Genomic DNA, 27984 nt, shown 5'->3' with positions numbered 1-27984 from the left:
CCGGCGGAGGCTGCGGCGCGGAGGGGCTGCGGCGGCCCCGACCTCCCGCGTCCCCGGGGGCGGCGGCGGTGAGTGTGCGCGGGGGCGGGGGCGCGGGCGCGGGCTCGGGGTGCGCGTGCGGGTGCGCGTGCGGCGGGGGCGGGGGGGGCGGGGCGCTCCCGGGCTGGGGTCGGGGCGCGTCCCTCCGAGCGCCCGGGGCCGCGTTCCCGCGCGTGGGGGGCGTGGGGGCGGCTGGCGGGGCGGGGCGGCGCGGGGCGGGGCGGGGCCCCCGGCGGAGGGAGACCCGGGCCGGCCTCGAGGGCAGAGACCGCCGCGCCGCGACCTCCCTCCGGGCCGCGCTCGGCCTCCGACCCGGGCAGGCTCTCTGACCTTGGGTGGTTCACTTTCATTTCTAGGCCTTACTCTCCTCATCTGCAAAATGGAGAGCTAGGGCCCGCCGTCTTTTTAGGCCTTTCCACCCTGCAGCCTCCGTGACAGGCCCCCTTGCGGCCTTTTGCTGGGGCTTTCCAGTCTAACAAAAACAAAACCCGATTTGCGAAAAGTAAGTCTCTCCCTCTCCCTCTCTCCCTCCTTCTCCCTCTCCCTCTCCCTCTCCCTCTCCCTCTCTCCCTCCCTCTCTCTCTCCCTCTCCCTCTCCCTCTCTCCCTCCCTCTCTCTCTCCCTCTCCCTCTCTCCCTCCCTCTCCCTCTCCCTCTCCCTCTCCCTCTCCCTCCCTCTCTCCCTCTCTCCCTCCCTCCCTCTCTCCCTCTCCCCTCCTCTCTCTGCCTCCCGCGTCCACCCCAAGGAGGCACCTGGTTCCCGGGGAGACCCGGCATTCTGTCCCCAGAAACGGAGACCTCTGCTGAGCGGGGCTTAGGGATGCCACTCTTGCTTGCAGGGGCTCACCAGCTTATTAAAAAAAGAAGGACGACTGGAAGGTCTGGTTGAAATGCAGGATCAGCAAAGGAAGCGCAGGAGCCACTGAGCCTCGGGCTGTGCTCACTTGCTGGCTCTGCCTCCCCCCTGGGGTCTGGCCCCGGCCCCCCAGTCCTCCTGGGGCTGCTGCAGGGCTGAGCGGAGCGGTGGGCCAGGACACACTGGAGGGTGACGAGCGGTGGGCCAGGACACACTGGAGGGTGACAAGCGGTGGGCCAGGACACACTGGAGGGTGACAAGCAGTGAGCCAGGACACACTGGAGGGTGACGAGCGGTGGGCCAGGACACACTGGAGGGTGACAAGCAGTGAGCCAGGACACACTGGAGGGTGACGAGCGGTGGGCCAGGACACACTGGAGGGTGACGGGTCCACCCTGCCCTGGGCCGGCGTTGCCAACACCCACGACTTCCACACTCTGCAGCCTGCGGGTTGGTCCAGGGGCTGCAGGGTGAGTGCAGAGGGCGCTCCGTGGACCCATCCCGGCCTCTGCTGCTCTGCTCCGAGATCCTTCTCTCGCCCGCCCGTCTCCACCTTTGCAAAGCCCTCCTCCCATCCCCTCCCGTCCCCTCCGACCACCTTGTGTGGTCATCTCTCTCAGTCCTCTTTCTCTGAGTTCATCTTTCCCACCAGATGGGATCCCCAGCACGGAGGGCTGACCAAGGGCTTGAGATTTTATTTTTGCTGTCGGAGCTGAGAAAGCACAGGGCCTGACACTTGACGGTTCCTCAGGAACGTTTGTGGAGGAAAACTAGTGACAGCTGTATTCCTTGGGTGATTCCTATTTGCCAGGTGCTCTCTGAGTGATTGATGTGCCTGGATTTTTTTTTTTTTTTAGCCTCAGTTACCATATTATCCGCCTTTAATGTAAAGAAACTCGAGGGAGAGAGAGAGTTGAGTGACTTGCTCCAGGTGACACGGGTGGGAAACAGCAGGACTGTACAGGTGCTTCTTAGCCACCACTTGTTACTTCAGACGAGTGGATGAACTCTGATGGAGACTTTGCAGGAGGCTAACTGGGCCGACTGCGGCGCTGGGACTTCTTCTCCAAGACAGTGCCTACTTGTGAGATTTTGCAACTAATGGAAAGTTTCCACGGGGGAAGGGTACCTGGGCAGCTCTGGCTTGTGGGTGGTCCCTCCTGCCTGGAGGAGGGTGGGTGCGTTCCTGGGTCCCCCAGGCCTTTCTGAGACTCCAGTACAGCTTCTCTGGGCTGTAGGCTGCTAGCTACGACATCTCTGGGGTGTCTGGGAAAACAGATGCTTTCTTGCCTTGGAAATGGGCCTGAGGATTATATTTGCCTCATGGGCCCAGGAGGTGACGAGAGGAGGCAGGGAAGGGCTTCAGAGATTGCCAAGGGCAGGGCAACCTTCCTTGGGCTGCTGTTGTTGCTTTTATGCTAACTCTTGGGGTGGGGGTGCAAGATAAGAGGAAGGAAGTAAGGGGTGGTGCCATTGACTGGTAATGCTCTGCAGTATTTAGGGATGCCTGCTGTGGGCAGGGCTTGGGGGAGGGGAGGGGGAGATGGCCTCTCTGAGGCCAGCAGGACTTTGCTGCCTGTCACACCTGGGAGATGTAGCCTCTCTCAACTGTTTTTTTTTTTTTTTTTTTTTTAAAGATGTGTTAAATAACAGGCTCAGAGACAGCCAGACATGGGTCCTGGGGCTCAGAACCGAGGGATTATGGGCTTGGACTCTGGAGCCAGGTGGCCTGAGTTCCCCTCTTGGCCCTACAGCTTCCAGCCAACCCACTGGCTGTCATGCCTGTGTCTCCTTCCGTTATCCCTGTGCAGCTATGCCAGGTAGGATTCCCTGAAGCCATTTTACAGATGAGGACAGCAAGGCTCAGGGGGTTGAGTACCTTGCCCCGGAGCGCATGAGTGGCTGAGCTGGGATTCAGATCCAGGCTCTTGGGTGTTCAAGTCCTTGCTTTTTCCTGACATTTTGTTGCTTTCTGGCCTCAGAGCCAGGTACAGGGCAGGTGTGTGATACCTGTTAGTTGAAAGGCTCATTTTTGTATATTCCTGGTTGGTGGAGGGGGCTCCCAAGTGATCTTCTGGAGGTTAATGTCACAGCTGGCTTCAGGTGCCTGCAGTCGGCGGGGTCACACAGGCTCCCCACTTAGAAAGCCATGCCCCCCACACCTGGCTTAACGCTCTGCTCGAAATCCCTGAGTCATTTTTGAACAAGGGACCCCATGTTTTCATTATGCACTTGTAGAGCTGGTCCTTTCTAAAAGACTGAGTGAAATGGGGGGTGGGGAGGGTCTGGGAGTCAGGCTCCCCTCTTCAGGGGACCGCAGCAGCTTGTAATCAAGTAGACGTGTGCCGACTGGACACTTGTTTTCACCAGCGTCAGGTACCATGGCCGCAAAACCCAGTTCTAGTGGACTTTTCACCGAGATGGTTGGCAAGGCCGGCGTGTCATCCCAGGGACTTAGGCGTGGTTTTCCTCGGTGATGGGTGATTCTTAGGGCCCCGAGTGGACACATAACAGAACGAGTAAGCGTGCAGGCTCCAGCCAGAGTGTGTGGCACCGGAGACTCCGCGTTGGCATCGAGAAAATCTCCACGAAGGACATTTCTGCTTTCCTGACACAGGTGTCCTAAGGCCATGTTCATGGTCACCGTGCTGTCTCTGAGCAGCTCCCCAGGCTTTGCAAGCATTTCTGAGATCTTTTGGAGCTAGATGCCAGGAAGATGCATTGCTTTCCTCACCCTCCTGTGTCCTGTCTCTTTGTAGGTAACAGAAACTGTTCCTCTGACAGCATTTCTAGTTTTGCTTTGGCCACCTGGAAGCTCAAAACCAAATTTCTTGGCTCAGGCAATGCAACGGTGCCAAACTTCCAAGCAGCAACGGTCAACGCTAGTATTCCTGGGATGCCCCCTTGGTCCTAGATGCCCTCACCCATCCTTGTGTATTTATCATCCCGCTGAGTCTGTGTAGCAGCCCTGTGGGGAAGATACCGTTGAGGAGAGGGAGGCAGGTGTCTGTGAGGCTAACCCACTTGCCCAAGCTTACGTAACTAGTAGATTGCAGAAGTGTTGTGGAGCCTGATTAGTCCCGAACCCGGAGCCCATGCTCTTCAGCAGAGACTTCCACTGCTTCTGCCAGGGACTCTGATTGCCTGAAAATCTGGGTATTTTTGTTTTTCGTGGTTGTTATCATTATCATTATTATTATGAATGTGTGTGTGTGTGTGTGTGTGTGTGAGATCTGTATTTCCCACCATCCTGATTTTTTTCACTTGTACTTTGTCACGTCTTCTGGGGAGCTTTGCATAAACAAGCCTCCCCGTGATGAGGGTACTGGTCCTGGGCCTGGCTGCCTGGGCTGCTCTCGGGAGTGGAACGGAAGCCCCAGATGCCTGGGCAGCTCATGGGCTCCCGGTGAGTGCCCGCGTGTCCGAGCAGAGGAGACCCCAGCCCAGGGACAAGGTCTCCCCCGGAGCAGGGTCTTATTTCTTGCTCTTCACTCCCGAGAGTGTCCCTCAGCCTGACTGGAGAGAGCAGAGTCCGTGTTGAGGCTCTCGGCGGCGCTCCGTGGCCCTGGGGTGACTTTGGCCTTGGAGAGGGCCAAGGAGCCGGCCTGCCCGGGCCTGAGGTCGCTTCTCGCACTGTTCTCCGAAGGCAAGTGAAGCCCAGCCGGCTGCTCCAGGATGAACCAGGGCTCCAGGAAGGGGAAGTAGACGCCCGGCGATGGCCTGCGAAGCACGGACGGGCCCCGGCGCCGCTGCCAGCCCATTGCCCACCGCCCCCCCTGGCTGGAGTGCCTTGCCTGGAGGGAGTCCTCCGGGCTGGGGCCAAGGTAAGGCTGTGACACCCCCCCCCCCCCAGGATGCGAGCTGGACTCACTAACACATGGGGGGGGGGTGCTGTCATTTGTACCCATTCTCTCTGTCCCCTTGCGCTTGGACCTCCTGCCCTATCTTCCTAGCTGCTCTCTTCTTCTTGCCCCTTCTACTTATATGGCATTTAGAGCTTTTAAAAATGCAGAACAGACTCTGTCACTTTCTGCCTCCGTGTTTCCCACGGGGCTTAGGGTGAAGATCTGTCAGGCAGCAGCCCGCGAGGCCTGCCTTCTGGCCCCCGCTGCCCGTGTCCTCTGCCCCCGGCACGCGGTGCTGCCTCAGGGCCTTTGCATCTGCTGTTTCTCCTGCCTGCTGGGCTCTTTCCTTTCCTCCTTTCCTCTGATTAATTTCTAGTCGTGCTTCAGAGCTCGGCTCAAATTCCCCTTCTGTGGGGAATCCTAAGTCAGGCCTCCCTGATGGGTTCCTGCTTCTCTCCACCGCACTTCCCTTAGCCTGCTCCGAAATAATGGCCTGTGCGATGAGTCGAGTGCCAGCTTCCCCACTAGAATGTAAGCTCCCCGAGGGCAGGGGCACGGTGCTGTCCTGCTGTCCCCGCACCCACACACATCTGCACGCCCGGCCCCCAGCAGACGCTCAGTAAGCGAACGGAGAGAATGGGTGGCTGGGGGTGGGCATCTTGAATTGCGGCTGCCTACCTAGACCATTTGAAACCCGACCACTGAAGAACAAAGGTTTCCTTTTCTACGACTGTTACTGGGGAGGCAGTTTACACACCCACACACATGCACACACGTGCACACACATGCACACGCGCACACATTCCCCAGTAGAAGAAGACGGGATGAAATAATTTTCCTTTAGAACTTTGAAGACTTTGCCCCACTGGTTTTTGGCAAGCCAGTTCTTGCTCCTTTGTAGGAAACTTCTCCTTGCTATACACACACGCGCGCGCACGCACACATGCATACACACGCTCACACGTGTGTGCCTGCCCACTTCTTTGGTAGCTTTCCAAGTTCTTTTTCTTATCTAGGTGTAAAAAAAAAGTGTTTCTAAGTGGGGACTTGCTGTTCCCAGTTTAAGGAACAGATGAGAGAGATGATTGCCAAGAATCCAGGAACTTGGTTTGAAAGGCAAACAAAGACACCTCGGAAAATCTTTGCGTGGCCGGGGCCCGCAGTCTCCCGGGTGTGCAGAGAGCCAGGCCAGGGGAGCAGCTGGTGTCCTGCAGGCCCGGCCCCCGGTCCCTGTGGGTTTTCTCCTCTGTGCCACCAAATGCAGGGCTAGCCTGTGGCCCTGGCTGGCGTGCCCGCCTGCGTTTTGGGCACTGCCTTGGCCCTGCTTCTTCTCTTTCTTACTTTCATTTCCCCTGGTAACTTTGGGCAGGTCTGTCCGCGGTGCAGAGGCCCTGTTCCCTTTTCCACGACGGTGGTGTCCCTGTCTGAGGGGCTCTCGGAGGATCAAAGGAGATTAGGACCGAGAAGCCCCAGCCCTGTGCCTGGTGCCCAGCAAGGGCTCCATGCCTGGGAGCTCTTCTTGTTTTTATCCGATTCTATCTTATTTCTGCCTTTGCTTTCTTTCTGTCCAATTTCTCTCATTTGCTTGTTTTCAAATATAATTTTGTAATTTTATCTTTGCGTGTTTTCTTTTTATGAAGTCACCTTAAATCCTTTCTGGCGCAGGTGTGGGAGGGTAAGAACACAAGTAAATGGTGTGCGTGGGTTGCTCTGTTGGCAACTTTTGAGTCCTGACAAGCTTTTACGCTGGCAACCGTCGTGGCCTGTTACGTTGTCCCAGGCATTTATGTTCATCCTCTTACCTCTCAGTAAAATCCTCTGCGGTGGATACGATTCCCCCTCTGAGGGAGGAAGCAGGCCAGGGATTTGGGTCACTTCTGCAGGGCTACTCTGCGAGCGAGAGGCCGGGCTGTGCTTTGAGTCCAAACCCAATCTAGCTTGTGCTTTCCCTGCCCCGCCACCTGGCCTCCACACCCCTCACCTCTTGCAAAGACTTAAAAAAAAAAAAAAAAGGAGGAAAGCAAATAAAATTCTTTTTAGCAGGGGGATCAAATACTGTGTCACCCTTGAGCTCATAGGTGATACCCCAGGGAACAAAAAAAGAACCCTGTTGGGACTGAGGACCAGAGTTCTATCCTGTCAGTTCATCTATACATCAAACCTTTATTTAGTGTCTGTGGTATACCCGGTACTGAACCCCGCTCAGGGGATTCAGTGGTGAGTGGAACTGGGGGAGCATGTAGTCTAATGGGCGAGGTAGACTCTGATCAACTAGTTAAATACACACGTAAGCAAAATAATTGCAAATATACGTACTTATCTTGGATGAGAAGAGCAGTTCTGAGTAGGCTTATTGGGGGTTTGATCTGTTAAGGGTATAGTGTCAGGGAAGACTCCCTGAGAAGGTGGTTAATGAGTTGGGCTACTCATGATGAGTCGGATTTAAGTGTGTGAACCCCGGGGGACGTGCTCTAGGGAATGGGAGCAGCATGTGCAAAGGCCCTGGGGTGGGAGAGATGCTGCGTGTTCTAGGAACAAAGGCAGCTGGTGTGGTGAGACACAGAGCTGAGTGGCCTGAGGTGAGTTTAGCAGGAGGCTGGTGCTTCTGAGGGCTGGGAGAGTGCAGTGAGGGGGTTGGTTTTGGTCAGGAGAGCACCGAAATCTATTGAAAGTTTTACCCTAGAGGATCTTGGGTCTCTTCCGGTAGGTGTGCTGGCTATTGTGTGGAGGGTGCATTGTAGGCAGGAGCAGTAGGTGTGGAGAAACCAGTGAGGAGGCTGCCCCAAGGACGCGAGGGCGAGTGGAGGTCACCTGGCCTGGGCTTGGGGTGTGCGCGCCAAGAGGTGTGTGGGATCCAGAGATGTCTTGTTGGCCCAGTTGGCAGGGCCCAGCGAGGGGCTGTGTGAGGGGCAGGATGGGTGGGCCGGGAATTCCCAAGCAGGTAGGACTGAGTCATTTTGGGTTAAGGACTCAGGCACTGCCCAGAGCCGGCACCCGAGGTGACCGCTTCTGGCCAGCACATAACGTGTTTACGGTTTGCTGCCTTCCCTGCTGCTCCATCTTCTGGCCCTGCCCACAGAAGGGGCGCCAGCATGTCCAGTCCCCAGCCTTGCGTGGCCCGAGCACCCGCTGCTCCCCTCCCCTGCCCGCCCCCAGGCCCTTGGCTCTTGACCCGACCGTGGGGGTGGCGCGGAGGGTTTGGGTGCTGTTGTGACCCGGCTGGGTTGATGTGGTGTGTTTTTTGAGGTCAGACTTAATTCACTTGGTGCTTTTGAAATGTTGAGTGAGTTGCAGATACCCTGGGGACGGGGTGACCAGTAAGGCAGTGTATTAATTTCCTGTGGTCGCCGTGGTAAGTTGTCACCCACACCGCGGCTGGAGAAACACAAATCCATCCTCTTACACAGCTCAGGAGGTGGGGGGGGGGGGGTCTGACGCTGGCTTCACTGAGCTGCAGCCCTGGCGTAAGTACCTCAGGGGGGATAATCCGTTTCCTTTTCCGGCTTCTAGAGGCCACACACGCTCCTTGGGCCCTGAAGCTCCCTCCACCTCCAAAGGCAGCTGCGCTCCCGCTCCCGTCTCTGTGCTCCCCACCCCCATCACATCACTCCCGATGCTTCGCCGCTGCCTTCTTCCATTTTTAGGGACCCTGGTGATTACATCGGTCCCACCCAGACAGTCCAGGAGGCTCTCCCAATTTCAGGCCAGCTGATTAGTGACTTTAACTCCATCTGTAACCTTAAGTCTCCTTTGCAGCGTAAGGTAACAGATTCACAGGCTCTGGGGAGCACGGCGGGACATCTCTGGGGGCTCATTGTTCTGCCCACCGCAGTCACGCTGAGGCCACTGGGAGTGTAGTATTGGGGTGAGCTTCCTTTGCGGTGATCCTACAAATGTCTGATGCGTCACCTTCCCCATGTCGTTAGTTGTTCAGGCTCCGTTTAAGTATCTTTTGTGATGGGGACCGCTGTACCTGCAGTTCGTTGTGTGGACAGCTCTCATTCTTGGCATGTTCTTCCTTATATGGTCTTGCACGGTGTCCAGGTAGCCTCCACGCTCTGGTCCCCATTCTGCCTCCGTGGGGGTTTCTTGTGAAGTTCAGTCCTTCTCGCGTAGGGACTCAGGGACCGCCACTATGCCACCTCCTTGCCATGAGAAGGACCTCAGAGCCCAGAGGAGGTGATGTCATCAGGCTCTGGGCTCGTCCACAGTAGTTCTCACCCAGCCAGGTGAAGCTTCTGGTCTGCTTTCAGAGCTCCGCAATGGCCAGGTCCTCACGGTTCTCCGGATCGACAATACCTGTGCCCCCATCTCCTTTGATCTGGGCGCCGCAGAAGAGCAACTGCAGACCTGGGGCATTCAGGTGAGTGCTGATTTTATTGAGACCCTGCCATCTTTCCTTCCTTCCATCCACCCACCTGTCCGCCCATCCATCTATCCATTCTTCCGGTTTTTCACAAAATATTCGTTCAACACTGACTCTGTGCTCCGTGTGGTAGGGCACACACGGAAGATGTATTAGAAGTGTCCTCTCCTCCCAGTTACTTCACTTAACAGATACGTGTTTTGGGGTGCCTGTCATTTGCCAGGCACCGAGCCGGGTGCTGGGTACTGTAGAGGTGACCAGGACCCAGCGCCTGTGTTCCCACAGCTCTTAGAGCCCAGGGCGGGAGATGGGCTCACGCTGGGCTAACTTAGGACAGCAGGCTCTAAACGTCGAGGTAGAAGGACGTACAGGGCACTGAAGGCCTTCACAGGAGAAAGCGATGAACTCTCCTTGGGGAGCAGTGGTTTGGAAAGCATCACGGAGGGGCGGATACTTGACCTGGCGTCTTGAAGGAAAAATAGGAGTTTGCTGGGTAGACAGGACGAAGGGCATTTGAGGAGACGGAACTGCATATTCAAAGAGGGAAGGTGCATGAATTCATTAGCTGGTAATGCAGTGCCCTCGAGCATGCTGAGTTGAGGCAGAGGCTTCTCAGACCCAGGGGTCTGGGTGCAGATCCAGCTCTGCGGCTCACCGCCTGTGTGACGTTGAGCAGATGACTTCACCTCTCTGAGTGGCAGTCCCATCCTCTATACAATGAGGGCAATATTGAGATCTACTACCCAGGGTTTTCTTGTGAAGAGGACGTGAAATAATGCTTGAGGAATCGTTGTACTGTCTCTGGCACGTAGTAGACGTTCTGTAAGTTGTGAGGTATTGGTGTCGTGACAAGGTACCCACAGCTCTGGTGTTCTCGCTTCCCTAAGCCCTCAGCATCACCAGGCCTTTCCCCTGCGCTGTCTAGGGAGGACTCATTTATTTATTTTTTAAAAAGATTTATTTATTTATTAGAGAGAGAGAGCATGAGCGGGAGGGGTGGAGGGAGAGGGAGAGAGAGAGAGAGAGAGAATTTCAAGCAGACTCCGTGCTGAGCTTGGAGCCCCGAGATCATGACCTGAGCTGGAACCAGGGGTCAGGACGCTTAACCTACTGAGCCACCCAGGCTCCCCGAGGGGAGGACTGATTGTAGAGGGGAAAGACACACCACTAATTTTACCCTGAAGATTTTAAGGTTTACTTCCCTCAAACTGAATTGAATGACTGTCTAAATGAACATTTTATCGCTTAAAGGGAAACTTTCCGAATTGACGCTTCTAACCCCACACCAGCACAGCGGCTGGCTTCTCGTCCCATGTTCCCTGTCAGCCTTTGTGCAAAGGAACACTTTGCTTTTTTCTCTTTTATTTTCTTTTCTTTAAAGATTTTATTTATTCGAGAGAGAGAGAGTGCAGAGTGAGACAGAGAGAGAGCGAGCGCGCACATGGCGGTGGGAGGGGCGGAGGGAGAGGGAGAAGCAGACTCCCCCCAGAGCAGGGAGCCTGACCCAGAGCTCGATCCCAGGACCCTGAGACCATAACCCGAGCCATAGGCAGACGCTTAACTGATGGAGCCACCCTGGTGCCCAGAACATTCTTCTTAAATAGTCTTCGGGTGGGGTTTTAACCGGGGAACAGTTCACATATTCTTTTATCATGTTCCTAAATATTGTCTTTAATGGTCAAATTCTGTTTTCTTAAGCAGCCTGCTCTTGCAGAGCCTTTATCTGCTAAGCCATTTTCTTCTGGGGGGTTGGGGAGAGGAGCAGGAAGATGGGAGCTTTCAGTACCTTGGGCTGCATTTACAGTCCTTGATAACGCAGTATTGGCAACAGCTCCCGTGTATCAGGTGTTCACTACGGAGCGTGCACCGGGCCTGTGTGCACATACACTGAGATGCACACGTCTGCTAGAGTAACACGTAGCCGCTGGAGTAGAGGAACAGAGGTCCCCCCGAGGTGCCCGTGTGTGCGTACGTGTTATGCATACACTTACTTTATAGTATATACATTAGGACCGCACATGTGGCACGTTATTTAACATGCAAGTCGCCCCTACATGGTAGGTATTCTTACCCTCGTTTGACAGAGGGGGAACCTGAGGCTCAGAGAAGTGGGGGTCCTTGCCCCAGGTCACATGGGACATGAACAGAAAGGCCAGGGTTAGGACCCAGGCTACTGACCCCAAGGCCTGTACCTTAACTGTTAGGCTGCCATGTGCCCGCTGTGAGGTCCTGAGCCTTGGGCCGCAGGCTTCCCCCGGGGCTGTCCTCCTGGATCTCGAGTTGTCCCACCTCCTCAGGGGCGCCCAGCCTTCCGGGTGCCTAGGGCTGTGTCCGGTGATCGCCTCTTGGAGTGCTCCGAGCTCCTCATCCTGCCTTCCAGGGCAGTCTGGATCCACATGATCATCACAAGAACTGGAAATGACATGATTACGTGCAGGAAGGAGGTGGGAGTGGTTCTCCGTGGCTGATTGGTGTCTCTCCCTCGCATGGCCAAGCAGGTCCCTGCCGACCAGTACAGGAGCTTGGCCGAAAGTGCCCTGTTGGAGCCCCAAGTGAGAAGATACATCATCTACAACTCCAGGCCTATGCGGCTGGCCTTTGCCGTGGTAAGGAGGCAGGGGGCTGCACGCCCACCCTGCTGCGGCCCCGCGTGCTGCTGCCCATCTGGCCTTGTGTTCTGGGGCCCGCTGGTGTGGCCGAGGGGCTTGTGGCCTGTGGTCCAGCTGCCTGGGGTGGAGCAGGCCATGTGGACCTGGACTTGGTGTAGGGCGGCTGCGGGGAGAGAGTCGCCACCAGATCCCTATGTCCGGGGCGAGAGGGGGAGCTTACTAAGGATAGAGCTTGGGGCTCGGAATCTGCGGACCCACCATTGAGACTTTGGACTCAGTGTCTGGCTTGGGGAAAGACTTGTCTTCTCTCTGGGACTTGGGTCCCCGATCTGTTCCACGGGTAGGTCCATTTCCGCTCTGATCACATATACATGAGAGTGTGTAAACATACGTGTGTGTATGTGAACCCATGAAGGCACATACATGTGAGCATCCACATCCACCTCTATGTGTGTACGTGTGCGCACACACGTACGCACCTAGGTACATGCAGCAGAGCCAATATCTGAGCCCAGGCAGTCTGGTTTCAGCATCTGTGCTCTCAGCTACTCCCATCTGCTCCGTCTCTGCACGTATACGTGGCCCCACAGAACTTTTGACTCCCACGTCTGCTGCCGGGGACAGAAAACGGGTGGCCACCGGCATTGTTAATCCTCTAACACGTGCTAGGCTGTTACACCTGTTGTCTGATTAACCCTTATAACAACCTGCGAAGCAGGTAAGTGTCCCCATTTTATGGAAGAGGAGATGGAGGCTCAGAGCATTGCTAATAACTTGTCCAACGCGGATCCCTGGGTGGCACAGCGGTTTGGCGCCTGCCTTTGGCCCAGGGCGCGATCCTGGAGACCTGGGATCGAATCCCACGTCAGGCTCCCGGTGCATGGAGCCTGCTTCTCTCTCTGCCTGTGTCTCTGCCTCTCTCTCTCTCTCTCTATCATGAATAAATAAATAAAATCTTAAAAAAAAAAAAAATAACTTGTCCAACGCCACACATGGCTGTTGAAGGATCAGTGTGGGTTTCTTTCTTTCTTTCTTTTTTGTTTTTTAAAGATTTTATTTATTTTTTCACGAGAGACACACAGAGAGAGGCAGAGACACAGGCAGAGGGAGAAGCAGGCTCCATGCAGGGAGCCTGATGTGGGACTCGATCCCAGGATCACGCCCTGGGCCGAAGGCAGATGGTCAACCGCTGAGCCACGCAGGTGCCCCTCAGTGTGGGTTTCTGAATCAAATTTATCTCACTCCCAGGCCCCCTGCCCTTTTCTGTTTTATTTAAAATCAGGGTAAGCAAGGATTCGGAGTAACTATCCTGACCTGTTTCCTCTACTGTTGCTTATGGACGAGGAGCAAGGGCTCCGCACAGACCCTGGTCTGTCCCTTCCTGGCCCTGTGAGCTGCGTTTCTGAGGAGGGCACCGGATGCACCCAAAGGCTGTCTCCCTTTGAATGGAGCTGCTTCGTTCGAGCTCTGGAATTCCTGATCGTGCTTGTCTCTGGCCTCTTGCAGGTTTTCTACGTGGTGGTGTGGGCCAACATCTACTCCACCAGCCAGATGTTTGCCCTGGGGAACCACTGGGTGGGTGTGCTGCTCGTGACCCTGGCCGCCATGAGCCTGACCCTGACCCTCGTGCTCATCTTCGAGAGACACCAGAGGAAGGTGAGATGATCCGGAGACCCCGGCCGTGCTCCCTCCGGGAAGGGCATGCCGGCTGGAGAATCCCAGGTCCCATCTTTCTCTTTTCTCTGCCTCCGAGAATTACTCCAACCATGAAAATTCACGCAGGCCCATGTGCCCAGCGACTAAAAGAAATGAAATCACGTGTGTGGTGATTCCTCTCTGTTTTTCTTGCCTAATCCCTGTGGGTTGTTTTTCTGGAAGCGAGCTGTGCTTGGAGAGAGTCTGGGACGGGGCGGGGAGGAGGGCACTTGGGGTTTACTGAGCCCTTTCACACTAAGAAATGGCTGAGCTGGAATTCAAGACCAGGGCGCTTGGATCCCCAGCCGTGTTCTCAGCCAACAGCCTAGGGCACCGGTGGTCTGCGTGTGGAAGACCGTACACGTAGTGGCTCAACCTGACGCAGCGGGGTGGTGGCTTAGCTTAGAGCTCCATACTTCTGGGCTGCGTCCTCTCTGGAACCTCCAGGGGAGAACGTATGTCCTGCCTCTTCCAGCTCCTGGGAGCCACCTGCACCCCTGGGCTGATGCCACGTTGTCCATCTTCAGAGCCAGACATGGCGGGGCTAGTTCTCCCCACATCTTTGAGTCTTCTGGCTCCTTCTTGGCTTTTAAGGCCTCTTGTGATGACATTGAGCTGCTGGGGTTATCTGGGACCATCTCCCTTTCTTTTAAGGGTCAGCTAATTAGCAGCGTCCATTCTACCTCCAACCTTAATTCTCCTTTGCCATGGAATGTGGTGTCGTCACTGGTCCCGGGGAGCAGGACTTAGGCGCCTTGAGGCCGCACCTCTGCCTTCCACACCGCCGCTGCCTCCCCAGCCGCTGCCGAGGCTCCCCCAGCCCCCCGCACAGAGTTGGAACAGAGTCTGTTCTTGCCCGACGCAGGAGGAGAGGGATGCTGGGAAATGTGGTCAGGCTTTGGGGTATGAATTCTATTTAGTTCCTGTGCTCACAGGGACAAATAGGAACTTTATGGCTTAATCATCCTGAAAAGATCTTTGTTGGGCTTTGAGGCGAGGCTGACGAAATAAGGCTGCCCTTGGGCTCTGTTGAAGCTTCCGTGGCTCTTGTGCTTGGCATATAAAAAATAATAATAATAATAAACTGGCTGCTCCTGCAGCCTTGAAGCCACTTCTCTTGGGGAGGGGAAAAAGCAGAGTGTCCGGCCTTAGCAGGAGCAAGGGACATCCCTGGGCCCCCTCAGGTGCTTCAAGGATGCAGATGTCGTTAATGCAGTTGAGAGAATGTCCGTGGGGGCCATCTGCCCTCTTCCCCCGCTGCCTGTTCAGCTGGTGTTCGTGCCACACAGGTGAATAAGACCCTGTGTCTTTACTCATAGGTGCTGCCGGGGGCCCCAGGTGTGCAGTGGTCCTGCTGTCGTCAGTGTTTGCTCATTCAGGGACCCTGAGTTTCCTTGTTCCTAAGCATTTATTTTTTTTTTAAAAGATTTTATTTATTTATTCATGAGAGACACACAGAGAGAGAGAGAGAGAGAGAGAGAGAGGGGCAGAGAGAGAAGCAGGCTGTATGCAGGGAGCCCGACGTGGGACTTGATCCCAGGACCCCAGGATCACGCCCTGGGCCGAAGGCATCGCTAAACCACTGAGCCGCCCGGGCTGCCCGATCCTAAGCGTTTCACGAGCACCTACTGTGTGCTCTGCGTTCGGCACCTGCTGTCCGTGGCCGCCAACCAGACAAGGAGGAAGAACTCTGGGGTTGGCTAGCTCTGCCGCCGGCGGTGGGTTACTAGTTAACCCCTTGGGGCGCCTGGCTGGCTCGTGACTTGTGATCTCATGGTCGTGAGTTCAAGCCCCACTGGGCCTAGAACTTACATTAAAAAAAAAAGAAGGTGTAGCTCCTTCATAAGATTATTGGGGGAATTGGATGACGTGATCCGTGCAGAGTACTTAGAACAGTACCTGGTGTAACGGAGACGCGCAGTAAGTAAGCGTTACCTGTTGGGATTATTGGTGCAGTTTGCCGGTGGGGCAGCCAAAGCTCAGGACAGCCCGTCTGTGGCCACACAGGCGCCTCATCCCTCGGGACCTCTCAGCCCCCCTTCCTGACCACATTGTCCCTCTTCCTGTCCTGCCGTCTCACAGCATCCTTGGGAGCCTGAGCACTTTGCGGGCACTGCCTTGTTTTCCCCTTTCTCAGGGTTGGAAGGTTGGAGAAGGCACACGAGACCCGGCCTCGTGTCGCAGACAGAGGAAAAGCACGTTGCTGAAGCCTGAGGGAAGTCCCTAACACTATCTGTGGCCAACGAGGCGCAGGGGAAAGCGGTGTTGTCAGCTCCGTATCATCTCTGAGCTGATGCCATGAGCTGACGGGCACTGCAGGTTCTTTCTTCTAGTGCTCTATGGGCGTCGACTCCTTTCGTCCTTACGAGGAGGGGTTTTGCTCCACTTCTGGAGGCGAGGGGACGGAGACGGAGAGGTGGGGGGGCATTTGCCCAAGGCTCCCAGGTGGTGGGAGGCAGAGCCAGGGTTTGAACTCCTGGTGGCGCAGGTTTCAGAAAGGGTGCACAGCCCTTCCCGAGGCTCCGGGCAAAACAAAATGGAATCACCCCCTGTTCTCTTGGTCGTGGCATCCCTGGAAAATTCAGTATATTTTACACCCATTAAAAACAAAACAAAACAAAACAAATAAACCACTTCAGGTTTCCATGTCAAACAGAGCCAGGGTTGGCTGCTCAGAACCGTAGGTAGACTTTTCACCTGCGTTCACACCCAGTGGGGAGCCTGGAGAGGTGGGGAGACTGCCCTTCCGAGGGTGGGACTGTCTCTCATGGGACGCGGCCTTCAGCAGAAGACATCCCGGGGCCTCGTCCTAAGTGCCACCAGTGCCCGTCCCATCCCTGTGACAACCATGGGGTCTTCTCACAGTCCTAAAGCCTCCCTGCAGGAGTCCTGCCCTCCCGGGGACCGTGATGGTCCTTGAATGGGTTGTCATCTAGTTGCATCTCTAAATCCTGATGGGGTCTCTTCCCCAAACCAGCCCTTTGGGTCCTGACACCCTTCCTCCCGCCCTTCCTCTCTCCTGCCCACCCCAGCCTGCATAGTTAGCATCTACTTCGCCAACCGGGTCCATGGTGTCTGATTGGTTTGGGTAGGAAAAGAGGCAGATGGATTCCCAGAGTCCCCCTCCGTGGGCCTGGCGCTGCACTCAGTGCTTTGGGAAGTAGGTGCTGTATTTACACCCTACGTGCTCGAACCCATCCCCCCCGCCCCTCCTGCAGATGCCTCTGTCAGCACACCGGGCTGCGTCCCAGGCGCTGGGTGAAGTGCTTCACACACACAGTCAAGCTCAAGCCCACCACGCTCCCGGGTGGCAGGGATGCTCTTGATCTTTATGCTGCAGCTGAAGAAAGCAGGACTCGGGAAAGGAGCATAACTTGTCCAGGGCCACGCAGCTGGGAGGTAGCAGGGCTGGGCCTCAACCCAGGGCTTTCTGACACTATTGAATTTATTGTCTCCAAACCCTGCAGTCCCATTTTTCTAGGGGAGGTGATGGACATGTCTCGAAGGCCAGGATCGCCCTGTGGCGTCCAGCGGTGGGACAGTGCGTGGATGTTGTCAGGGCCCCCGAGTTCCCTGGTAGCCTGGGCGTCTGCCACGGGGCCGGCGTTTGTCTTGCAGGCCAACACCAACACGGACCTTAGGCTGGCGGCTGCCAACGGAGCCCTCCTGAGACACCGGGTGCTGCTGGGGGTGACGGACACGGTGGAAGGCTGCCAGAGCGTGATTCAGGTACTGTGTCTGGGGGCGCCCTCCGCTTGGGGGCCCGTGTGAGGACTGGGTTGATGGGGACAGGTGGCCCCAGGATCCCCCAGTCTGCATGGTGTCTTGGGGTCTGCTAATGAGGCCGGTGAGGGCAGCCCTTCCCTTTCTCTGCCCCAGTGCTGCTTCCTTGGGGTGCCAACCCGCAGCCTAGGACCTGCCCAGGGCGGGGCTGGAAGGAAGCGTGGAGACCGTCTAAGCCACGCTCCTTAGTCAGCATTTGTTCAGCAAACAGAAGGGGCCTCCTCTGTGCCGGAGCCTTCGATGGGCAGTGAGGAGCCCCGGCCAGGTGGCCGGGGAGGCAGTCAGATCCTGAGGCCTCGTCCACCTGGCTCCGTTGTTTTCTTTGTTCCAAGCGCACTGGGGAGATCTTCAGTGACAAGTGTGAGGTCACACAGTGGATCTGGGACACAGCTGGGGCCCAGGTCTCCTATTCTGGCCTGGTGGGACTGCTGGATCTCAGAGCCACATCTGCGTTCTCACCGGGCCCCTCTCCTGGTTGGAGCCCAGGGGTGGGCGTGTGGGCGGGACCTGGGAAGAAGCTCCTTGTGCACAAGTTCATCCTATAGATATTTATGGGGAGCCTCGTATGTGCCAGGCCTGCCCTATTCTAGGTCCTGGGGCCGCCCCAGGGCACAGACCTACCTGGATCCCTGGGTTATGGGCTCCAGCACACCCGAGATGGTGTAGGGCACAAGGGGATCTTGCCTGAGACTGTGTGTGTGTGTGTGTGTGTGTGTGTGTGTGTGTGTGTGTGTTGAACTCCGTGACATCACAAGATTTCTGGCAGTTCAAGTGTGACATCATCCTTTTAGCCTCATTTGTTCTCAAATCCTTTTTATGGATTGGCATGTAAGGGTGACTCCGCAAGTGTTCGCTGAATGCACGGGTGACTAAGGAATAGGCACATCCTTTGAAATAATGGGGAGTATCTTTTAAAATAAATAACTAAAAAAAAAAAAAAAAAAAAAAAAAAAAATAAATAAAATAAAATAAAATAAAATAAATAACTAAAAAAGCAACTTCAGTTTCCAAATAGTATCCTAGGGTGAGCAGTTACAGTATCTTGGATTTTCTATAACATCTGGGGTGGGGAAGGGGAAGGGTGGAGGTGTCTGGGTGAGTGACGGTGAAACAAGAGGAGCCACGAACTGAGAACCGTCGCCCCAAGATGAGGGGCAGCTCGAAGCCAGTGACCTCATTTGCTCCACTTAGTAGATGTTTGGGAAATTTCATAATAAAAAGCCAAAAAAGAAATTCGTTATAAAAAGCTTCCCTTGGGGCTGAGACGCCGGGAGAGACTAGTTGGCAGAAGGGATGCGACCTTGGGCCTCCTGGGTCAGTCGCCGGGAGGACGGAGATCTGGGCCCAGAGGATGCGGTCGGTGGCTGGGGGCGCGAGGCGACGGCCACCAGTGTCATACGTACAGAACTTCCGTTGTGATGTGTGTGGCCTGTGTGGACCTGGCCGGAGGTAACGGGTGAACATGGGGCATTTTGGCCTGGCCGTGTTGGCCCTGACCTTCTGGGGACCGTCAAGATTGAGGAGGAAGGGGAGGTAACAGTGAGGTGACTTTTTACCCCGTCCCCCCACCCCTGCCCACAGCACCCAAGTTGTATTTGCGCCTGCCTGGCCTCGAGCGGCGGCGGTGAGCAACTGAAGGGGTTTCACCCATCTGCATGTAGGGGTCCCAGGCAGCAGGGCACCCCAGCCCCCGAGGATGAAGGTGGCAGCCCGGGATGGGTACGTGGTGTCCAGGATGGTGTGGCATCTCCCTGGGATGCTCAGTGCCTTGTAGGAAGCGAACCCTCTTCTGAACGGGGTTTGACGTTTTCCAGGTGGGCGCACAAAGCCACTTTGTACCGCAGGAGGCGTTGCTGCGTACGAGGACTCTGGGAGGGGGCTGAATGCATCGTCCCACCAGAGATCAGCGAAAATTAGCTCGTCCTCAGAAGGGCGGACCTCCGGGGACGAGGCCGGAGGTGGAAGATGGTGTCAGGGACGGAGGGTTCGAGGTCGGGCTGGCTTGGGGCCTCAGCCGGCGTGGCTTCTCTCCCCAGCTCTGGTTTGTCTACTTCGACCTGGACGACTGCGTGCAGTTTTTGTCTGACCACATTCAAGAGATGAAGACTAGCCAAGAGGTAAGAGACCGTCAGCGAAAAAGCAAGCAAACAAAAATAAACCAGGGGCCAAATTGTACAGGCTGCATTTTCTTTTTTAAAGATTTTATTTATTCATGAGAGACACAGAGAGAGGCAGAGACACAGGCAGGGGGAGGAGCAGGCTTCCCACAGGGAGCCCGATGTGGGACTCGATCCCGGGTCTCCAGGATCGCACCCTGGGCTGAAGGCGGCACTAAACCGCTGAGCCACCCGGGCTGCCCAACAATTATACTTTTAATTGTTAAAGATAGGTCATTAGTTACATGAAAAAATAAGCAATATCGTAGTTTTTTTTTTTTTTTTGAGATTTTATTTATTTATTTGTGAGAGACACACAGAGAGAGGCAGAGACACAGGCAGAGGGAGAAGAAGGCTCCATGCAGGGAGCCTCCTGGGAGACTCCATCTGCAGACCCTGGGGTCACGCCCTGGGCCGAAGGCTGACGCTCAACCACTGAGTCCCCCAGGCGTCCCCAGATGGCATTTTCTCAATGTTGGAAAAATAGCTAAGGAAAAGTTACTTGGAAGGAAGAAGATCTATGTGGAATCAGCGGTGGTTTTTGCCTAGGAAATTATTACTTCTTCACTAGATTTCAGTTAGGCTCCTTTTCAACTAACTGCATTTTCCACATTTCTGAGAGTGCTCACGTATTTATGGATAACACGACCATTATATTGACGATTAATGGTAATAATACTAGTAAAGATTCTGGGGATCCCTGGGTGGCGCAGCGGTTTGGCGCCTGCCTTTGGCCCAGGGCGCGATCCTGGAGACCCGGGATCGAATCCCACATCGGGCTCCCGGTGCATGGAGCCTGCTTCTCCCTCCGCCTGTGTCTCTGCCTCTCTCTCTCTCTCTCTCTCTCTCTCTCTCTGTGACTATCATAAATAAAAAAAATTAAAAAAAATTAAAAAAAAATTAATAATACATTTATCATGGAGAGATCTCAAAGACTCAGTATTAAAAAATGAACAATTCTTTAGGACTCTCATTTCTCACTTGTTTCCAGTAAAAAAAAAAAAAAAAAAGATTCTGGCAGAGGAACGTACCAGGTATTTAGACGACTCTCTTGTCCAGAAGGCCTTCCTGCCATTTATGATCAGCCTGCTCTTACTCCATCCCCCACACAGGGAAACAGCCTCTGAGGAGTCCCCATGCCACCCGAATTGTGGCCACGGGGCCCGCAGGTGATGCTGGGTTTGCAGCGCAGCCTCCTGTCTCGGAGCCCTGGGCTCCTTCCCTGGGATCAGCCTTCCCCTGGGCCCTGCGAGTGCTGTAGAGTGGGTCAAGTCAAGATCGCAGTTTGTCCCTGTCCCAGCCCATTCATTCCCATGTGGCTTTGGGCAAGGCCTCTGAGCTGTACGTGCTCATCTGCACCATGTAGATAAAAGATACCTGTGACCTGGGCTGCCCCGAAGGGCAAATGAGAACATGGAAGGAAGGTGCTTTAGAAGCTATCAGAGGCTGTGGGGGACCTTGTAGGCAATGACCTGACCCCTCGAATGTGGCTCTTCCCGACTCTCCTGAGGCTGGCATCCCAGTCCAGGAAGTGGCTCGGCCTCCGACATCCCCCCCAACCTGAAGGGACACCATCCACGTCCCCTCTCTCTTTCTTTTGCAGTCCTTGCTGAGAAGCAGATTGAGCCAGCTGTGTGTTGTCATGGAAACCGGGGTGAGCCCCGAGACAGCCGAGGGGCCCGAGGACCTGTTGGAGGATGCTCCCCTCCTTCCCGGCGGCCCTCAGCCCGAGGAGAGGCCATTCATGCAGACTGAGCTTCGCCAGCTTATCCCCGAGGCTGAGCCGGGGGTAAGGGGCAGCTGGGCTGGTCGGGGGCCCCCTTCTCTCCCTGGGGTGTTTGTGGAGTCCGGACGGGGCCTCAGGTTGTAAATCCCAGGGAATGTGACTTCACTGATTGGTAGAGGCCATACACAGCTTCTAGCCTGCTAGTTTTCATTACATATTTATTTTTTTTCCCTTGCAGCACTTTAAAAAGCAGTTTATAGGAATCATTTTCTACTTCCTGGGTTTTTCCCCTCCCCATTTAAAAAAATATTTTGGATATTCTTCTTGGTCCTTCCATGGGATATCTAGTTGCATGTTGATGGGTCATAGCCTGCCTACCCGTGAATGTGTTGGTGAACATTTGCGTCATTCTAAAAATCTCTTTCTCAGTCTGTCCTCTGTCCATCCATCTACTTAAATTGCAGTCGGATAGATAAGTGTCGTGTGCATTTCTGTTGGATTCCAGTGTCCCCAGCCAGCCCCAGAGCCCCGTCACAGAGAGCCCCTGCTCTCCGTTGGGTAGGACCAAGTGCTGGTAGACCAGATACCCGATAGCATGGTGTTTTATTTCTTCAGTCTGTGTCCTCCATGAGGACAGACTGACTGGGAGACACAGACCAAGGCGTGACCTCAGGCGTTCTGTGATGCAGGGGAGCACCTGCATTTTCTTTTCAGCCAACAGATTTGAGGATTAAAGGCCCAAACCAGCCCAGACTTTCCCTTTTGCCTTGGTGGGGAGGAAGGGGGTCCGGCAGGCAAATGGGACTCATCAAAAGAGAGAATGATAAATATAGTAATCTCTTCACTTGAATCCCACCGAGCGTTTTAATTTTTATTTATTTTAAAGATTTTATTTGTTTATTTGAGAGGCAGAGAGAGAAAGAGTGAGAGAGAGAGAGCACGGGGAGCTGGGAGGAGCCGAGGGAGAGGGAGAAACAGACTCCCAGCTGAGCAGGAGGCCCAGCACAGGGCTCGATCCCAGGACCCCAGGGTCATGACCCGAGCCAAAGGCAGATGCTTAACTGACTGAGCCACCCGGGCGCCCCCGCTAACTTTTTTTTTTTTTTTTTAAAGAGCAGAAAAGATTGATAAGATCGTGTACTTTATTGTGGCATGCCCGGGTTTATGTGACATAGCCTGTTAAATCTGATGGGTTTTTTAAATCATTTTTTTCAAATTCATTCAAACCGATGGCGATATAATATCCTGTCATGAATATCAAGTGTGCGTGCGCATGTTTTTAAAGCCGCTGCCCTTTATAACTTCGCTGGGGAAAATGCAATCAGTGCCGGAGTCTCAGCATGGGCCACACACCGTCATATTTCAAGAGGAAACCAGCACCTGTGAAAGACAGAGAAATAGTTATAATCCCCTCTTACCTTGTAACCGATTTCTTTTGCATAAAGTCCGTCGGCATACCCTCCTGGGTAGGGACGGTTTTTCCTTCTTCATTGGGTTGGGTGAAATAAGAAGTCAGCTGACCTGCCCAAGGTCACAGAGCAAAGGGAGAATGTGGCAAAGCCACGGGCAAAAGGCAGCCCTGCGGGTTCTAAGTACACTTTGCTCGCCTTGGCTCTTTGCTTCTTATGCTCTTGATTTTATTTATTTATTTACTTACTTATTTATTATTTATTATGTTTTATTTTTTAAAGATTTTCTTTATTTATGAGAGAGACACAGAGAGAGAGAGAGAGAGAGAGGCAGAGACACAGGCAGAGGGAGAAGCAGGCTCCATGCAGGGAGCCCGATGTGGGACCGGATCCCGGGTTTCCAGGGTCACGCCCTGGGCTGAAGGCAGGTGCCAAACCGCTGAGCCACCCGGGCTGCCCACGCTCTTGATTTTAGAGTAGATTGGCCGGGAGGCCAATGTGAGTTAGGGAATAGAAGACTACCTGAGGTTTTCAGTGTGTTTCTAGCACGAAGGATGACTCAGCGGAGGCGCCAGTCCTACAGAGCGAGGTGGTTTGTGCTTCCTAGAGTAATGATAATAATAATGATATTAGTGACACTGAGCACAAGGTGGGGAGGCTCTCTGTTGATTAGGTGCTGTGATTTTTCTCTGTTTTACTGTTGAAGAAAAGGGCAGGGTGAAGTAACTTGTCAGGGTCTGCCATAGGGTGCCAGGTGGAAATTCCCAGTCAGCCCCTTCGATTTGGAAGCCTGTTTTTTTTTTATTTTTTATTTTTAATAATTTATTTATTCATGAGAGACACACAGAGAGAGGCAGAGACACAGGCAGAGGGAGAAGCAGGCTCCCTGCGGGGACCCTGATGCAGGACTCGATCCCAGGACCTCGGGGTCATGCCCTGAGCCGAAGGCAGGTGCTCAACCACTGAGCCACCCAGGCGTCCCTGCAAGCCTGGTCTTAATCCGTAACCCCCCTGACGTGAACAGCCTGATATAACCCACACCTTATTTTTATTACATTCACACTGGACACAAGGAATTGTGAAAAACGGTCAGTGCCACGCCACGGGGCTGAAGCATCTCTGGAATCCCAACCGCCAGTCTAACGAATGGACAAATGTGTTGATAAGAGCGTGCATTAAATCTAATTTTTTAAATTCTTTTTTTTTAAATTCTTTTTACTGTTTAAAATTTTTTTCACTACACTAAAATACATATAATAGAAAATTTGCCACTGTAACCATTTCCAAAGGTATGACTCAGGGGCCTTCAGTACGCTCGCCTTGTTGTGCGACCATCAGCAGCAGACATCTCCAGAACCTTCTCATCTTCCCAAACTGAAACTCCATACTCACGAAGCAGGAACTTCCTCTTGTCCTCTTCCCCAGCCCCTGGAAATCACGTTCTACTTTCAGTCTCTGTGAATTTACTTCTCTATCTGCTTCAGATAAGGAGACTCGTATATACAGTATTTGTCTTTTTTGTGCTAAATCTGCTTTTTTAGAAGCAAACTCTTAATATGGTAGGAGTAGTTGTCTAAAGAAATCCAGCAGGTGCCAGCATGGGGATGATCCCTCAGCCCATCCCCCCCCTTTTTTAAGACTTCATTTACTTATGCATGAAAGACAGAGAGAGAGAGAGAGAGAGAGAGGCAGAGACACAGGCAGAGGGAGCAGCAGGCTCCACGCAGGGAGCCCTACATGGGACTTGATCCTGGGACCGTAGGATCATGCCCTGGGCTGAAGGTAGTGCTAAACCGCTGAGCCACCCAGGCTGCCCGACGACCCCTGTTTACTAATGATTTTTATTCAAGTGTATTATGTTGACCTCATGCACTTTATAGCCTTGTGGTCATTTGACTCTGGAAATAGTGCACGTATGTGTGTGATCGGTTGGTATAGATCAGTGGTAACTTCTCTAGCTTTGAGGCCCCATAGCTTTTTTGTGGTTATTCTTGTTGCCCACGAGCGGTTAGGTCTCCCACCTTGGAGGTGGGGAAGCTGAGGCTGCCCATGGGATGAGTGGCAGAGCTGGGGGTCAGTCCAGGCGTCTCCCAAGAGCCCCAGGGGAGGACCTGGCAGGGTTCTTCCCAGTGAGCATCACTGCTGGTCCAGGGGTGTGAGGACCACTTGGCTTTCCCCTCGTGCATTAGATGCTTCTCTGTGGCCCTCACTCCGCTCCCCTGCCTCTTCCAGGAAATGGCCCAGCAGCTCCTGGCGGTATTTGGTGGCTATTACATCCGGCTCCTGGTGACCTCGCAGCTCCCCCAGGCCGTGGGGATACGACACACAGACTCTGCAAGGATTCCCTGCCCTTGTCAGCTCATAGAAGCCCATATCCTGGGTACCGGGTGCTGCCCATTCCTGGCCAGGTGACCTAGGGAGGACCCAGCATCTTGCAAGCCTGAAGGTGAGACATCGGGAAGACTGGGAGCCCCAGGTGGCTGAAGGCGAGCCCCAGGTGAGGAGAGAGGCATCTGGGAGTTCTCTGAAGAGCGTCGGTCACGTCAGCGGGGGTATCGTGCTCACTCTAGGACTCTGCACAGAAATGCCTGTGGACATCCCATGCTGACCCCTGACCCCAGAAGCTGCTGGTTGCCAGGCTGGTCCCGCTCCAAACTACTCTCTGTGCTGCTTAGAACCGGGAGCACCGATGGAAGGCCACCCTCCCATGCCTTCCATTGTGTGCGGAACCCAGGAAATGTGAAGAGGACCCAACCACGTGTCCAAAGCTCGGTCTCAGATGCTGCTCCCGTCCTCAGCTACTTCGTGTTGGATGGGGAAACTGAGCCTTGGAGAGGACTCTGTTCTTTGTACCTTGTCTTGGGCCTCTAGAATTCCTAATATGGAGGACAGAAGCAAATTTTCAGAACATTCTTCACTTTTAAGTTTCTCCTGCCCTATATTATATGAAAAACTATGGCCCCGTGTTGCTTGCTAGCTCACAGGCTTCCAGGGGACAGGAGAACGAGACCAGCAGCACGTAGCTGATAATGGGTGGGACTGTTTGGAAAAGACCGGTTCTGGCAGATTTGAGGCTGTATTTTGTGCAGAGGCATGCATGCTTGTGGTTGTGGTTGTGGTTTTACACTTCAGGCCTGGAGCCACGGTCCTGTGTTCTGACACTACTACCGTCCCGGAGTGGAGCATCATCTGTCACTCGTGGTGTTCCTCGAAGAGCTTGGGGGCTTCCAGGTCTTCTGCTCCTGAGCTAGTTTGAAGCCCAATTATTCCAAAGGCCCAAATCCTAAAGCCCTGGCCGAGCATATAAAGTCTCCCCCATCTCCAGGACCCAGCCCCCATTCTGTAATTTTGGCTTCATCTCCCACAAAACTTCTCGATACGTTGAAACACTTCCCTGGACTAACATACTCGTTCCGTTGCATCTATCAAACTCCTGTGCACGCTTCAAAGCCCAGCTTTATGTCCCCTTCCTTCAGGAAGCCTTTCGACATAGACCATGCCCTGCTTCTCTGCCTCCTTTAAATTCTTAACGTAGCTGCTACATCTGTGGAGGTTTTTATGTTACTAATTGTGTTTTTCTGGGCACATGTGTGTTTTTCGAGCTAGACTAAAGCTCCTCAAGGACAAAGATCGCACCTTATAATTTTTGTGCATGGGCCTGGACCTGCTAGGGGGAAAAAAAAATCTAGTGGGTTGAGTGCTTTGTCATCTCCGTAGTAACTTTTGCAGATTGTGCTGTGTTCTCCGTTGAATGATGAGGTTAGCACAGACCTGGGCTCTGGTCCCGCCTGACATTTCTAGCTGTGCAACTTGGACCAGTTCTCAGTTAACTCATCTTTATATATATGGGTATAGAGTGGCCAGGATGGATGATTCTTAATTGCCCTTCCATAGCCAAAGTTCTGGCTTTTTCCGCTCCAGGCTAGCCCTTGGCCTGTCTGTTATGTTTTTATCTATATGTAGAAGGGTCCTCTAGCCTCACATGACCGGGATGTCCCAGCCCTGATGGGCCTTTGGATAGAACAGGGGCCTTGCGAGCGGGAGACCTGGATTCTCATCCCAGATACTCGGCTTCCTAGAAGCATGAGCGTGGCTACGTCACTTACCCTGTCCGAGCTCCAGTTGACTCCTTTCTAAAACAAACAGATCTGGTGAACATGACAGGTAATCATGCGGGTGACTTGCTCGTGAGAGACCAGTCTGTTCATTTGCTTTCTCTGGGCCAGAGAAGAGAAATCATGTGCGTAGACCCACCCTTGGAAATGGCCATTTTAGACCTTTTTCTTTAGCCATTTCTCTGCGGGCAGCTGTGCTTAGTTAAGAGTAGTTCCTGGAGGCAGTCGCTGTCTTCTCACCTGCCACAGAGGAGATGCGCGCTGTGAGTGGGACCTGTAGAAGCCCGTATTTGTCACCCAGCCATAAAACCCTGGTAAGTCTCAAACAGAATAAACATGTGTATGTTAAATGACAAAACAGCTGTTTTTCCATTTTAAGGCTTGCTTACAGACCCTCCTCCAGGTGTTCCTTCTAGCCTTTTGCTCTCTGGAGTTTCCAGTGGTCTCACCTGGTGGGCGGAGCAGCGTTCAGGTGCGCCCCCAGGGACTTCCTTTGCGTCTGCCCTACGGTTTCCTCATTTCAAAAATTCCGTGATCTCTGCCTTGCCCCATTCCCAGGGTTGTGTGAGGATCAGATTCCATACATGGACCCGCACTCTGCTCAAAGGCTCTGTGTCGAGGACAGGCGTGGAGGCCTGGCAGGTGATGCAGTGTCTTGAAGTGGGCGCTGAGGGAGTAGCTCAGAGCTCAGGTTCTAGACGTACTCAGATCCAGGTCGTGGTGCGGGGAGTGGTCCTTCCCATCCTTGGGTGGCACTCCTCAGTGTGGAACGAGGGCAAGAGTACCTCCTTGGCAGGTGTTGTGAAGATGAAGGGTAAAGCCCTTGCAACGTTGAATTGCAGGCTTGAGTAAGAACGCAGTGGATTGTTGCTATATATATATTTTTTAATCTCTCACTCTGTCTTCTATTCTGCAGGTGCCCAGGATATATATTTATTGATGTAGTAGGTCATTGACAGTTAATATTTATTCAGTCTGCATCAGACCTCAGTTACTCCAGCACCATGGGGTGTGTTTATGTGAATAAAGGTCCTGGTCCAAGTCTCTCTGAAATTCAGGACCCGGAGATGGTGAGCAGGGAGGTCAAGAGCAAGCTGGTGACTCTGGGCCAGAGGCTCACCCTCTCTCCTCCTCCTATACCTCTATTTCCTCACCTATAAGGGAGGGTGTGAGAATAGGGGCATTAACTGAGGTGTTGTGCATGGGAAGTACAAGGTCTGGTCCACAGTATGGTGTAAAGGTCAGCTCCGTCAGTGACTGCGTTTCTCGGCTGCTGTTGCATGCTGTTTGCTACCCGTGTCTGCAGTGCAGGCTTATTATTTTTTTAAAGATTTTATTTATTCATGAGGGACATGGAGAGAGGCAGAGACACAGGCAGAGGGAGAA

The 27984-nt window shown here is 53.9% G+C and overlaps 1 protein-coding gene across 7 annotated transcripts; it reads left to right on the top strand.

Moving 5' to 3' along the window:
• TMEM268 (transmembrane protein 268) lies at positions 1 to 26956 on the top strand. 7 transcript variants are annotated; one of them, XM_041762925.1, is made up of 10 exons: positions 17 to 68; positions 396 to 541; positions 4541 to 4718; positions 8975 to 9102; positions 11604 to 11711; positions 13221 to 13370; positions 17028 to 17138; positions 19229 to 19309; positions 20952 to 21137; positions 24716 to 26956. In XM_041762925.1, the coding sequence occupies exons 3-10, from the start codon at positions 4610 to 4612 to the stop codon at positions 24893 to 24895; spliced, it is 1053 nt and encodes a 350-aa protein (XP_041618859.1). In that variant the 5' UTR covers positions 17 to 68; positions 396 to 541; positions 4541 to 4609; the 3' UTR covers positions 24896 to 26956. The 7 variants fall into 7 exon arrangements, with proteins under 7 accessions (XP_041618858.1, XP_041618859.1, XP_041618863.1 ...); XM_041762924.1 differs by lacking the exon at positions 396 to 541 and having other exon boundaries at positions 1 to 68; XM_041762923.1 differs by lacking the exon at positions 17 to 68 and having other exon boundaries at positions 214 to 541.
• The last annotated feature ends 1028 nt before the right edge of the window (positions 26957 to 27984 follow it).

This window comes from Vulpes lagopus, chromosome 7 (genome assembly GCF_018345385.1).
Source record: "Vulpes lagopus strain Blue_001 chromosome 7, ASM1834538v1, whole genome shotgun sequence".
NCBI lineage: Eukaryota > Metazoa > Chordata > Mammalia > Carnivora > Canidae > Vulpes > Vulpes lagopus.
Note: the sequence above shows the minus strand (reverse complement) of the source record. Positions and strands in the feature narration are given on the sequence as shown.

Excerpts from the sequence above, each read along its gene's own strand:
- TMEM268 (XM_041762924.1), top strand. The coding sequence starts at position 4,610 with ATGGCCTGCGAAGCACGGACGGGCCCCGGCGCCGCTGCCAGCCCATTG. Across the intron at positions 9,103-11,603 it reads TGCAGACCTGGGGCATTCAG|GTCCCTGCCGACCAGTACAG; the intron begins GTGAGTGCTGAT and ends ATGGCCAAGCAG. Across the intron at positions 13,371-17,027 it reads TCGAGAGACACCAGAGGAAG|GCCAACACCAACACGGACCT; the intron begins GTGAGATGATCC and ends TTTGTCTTGCAG.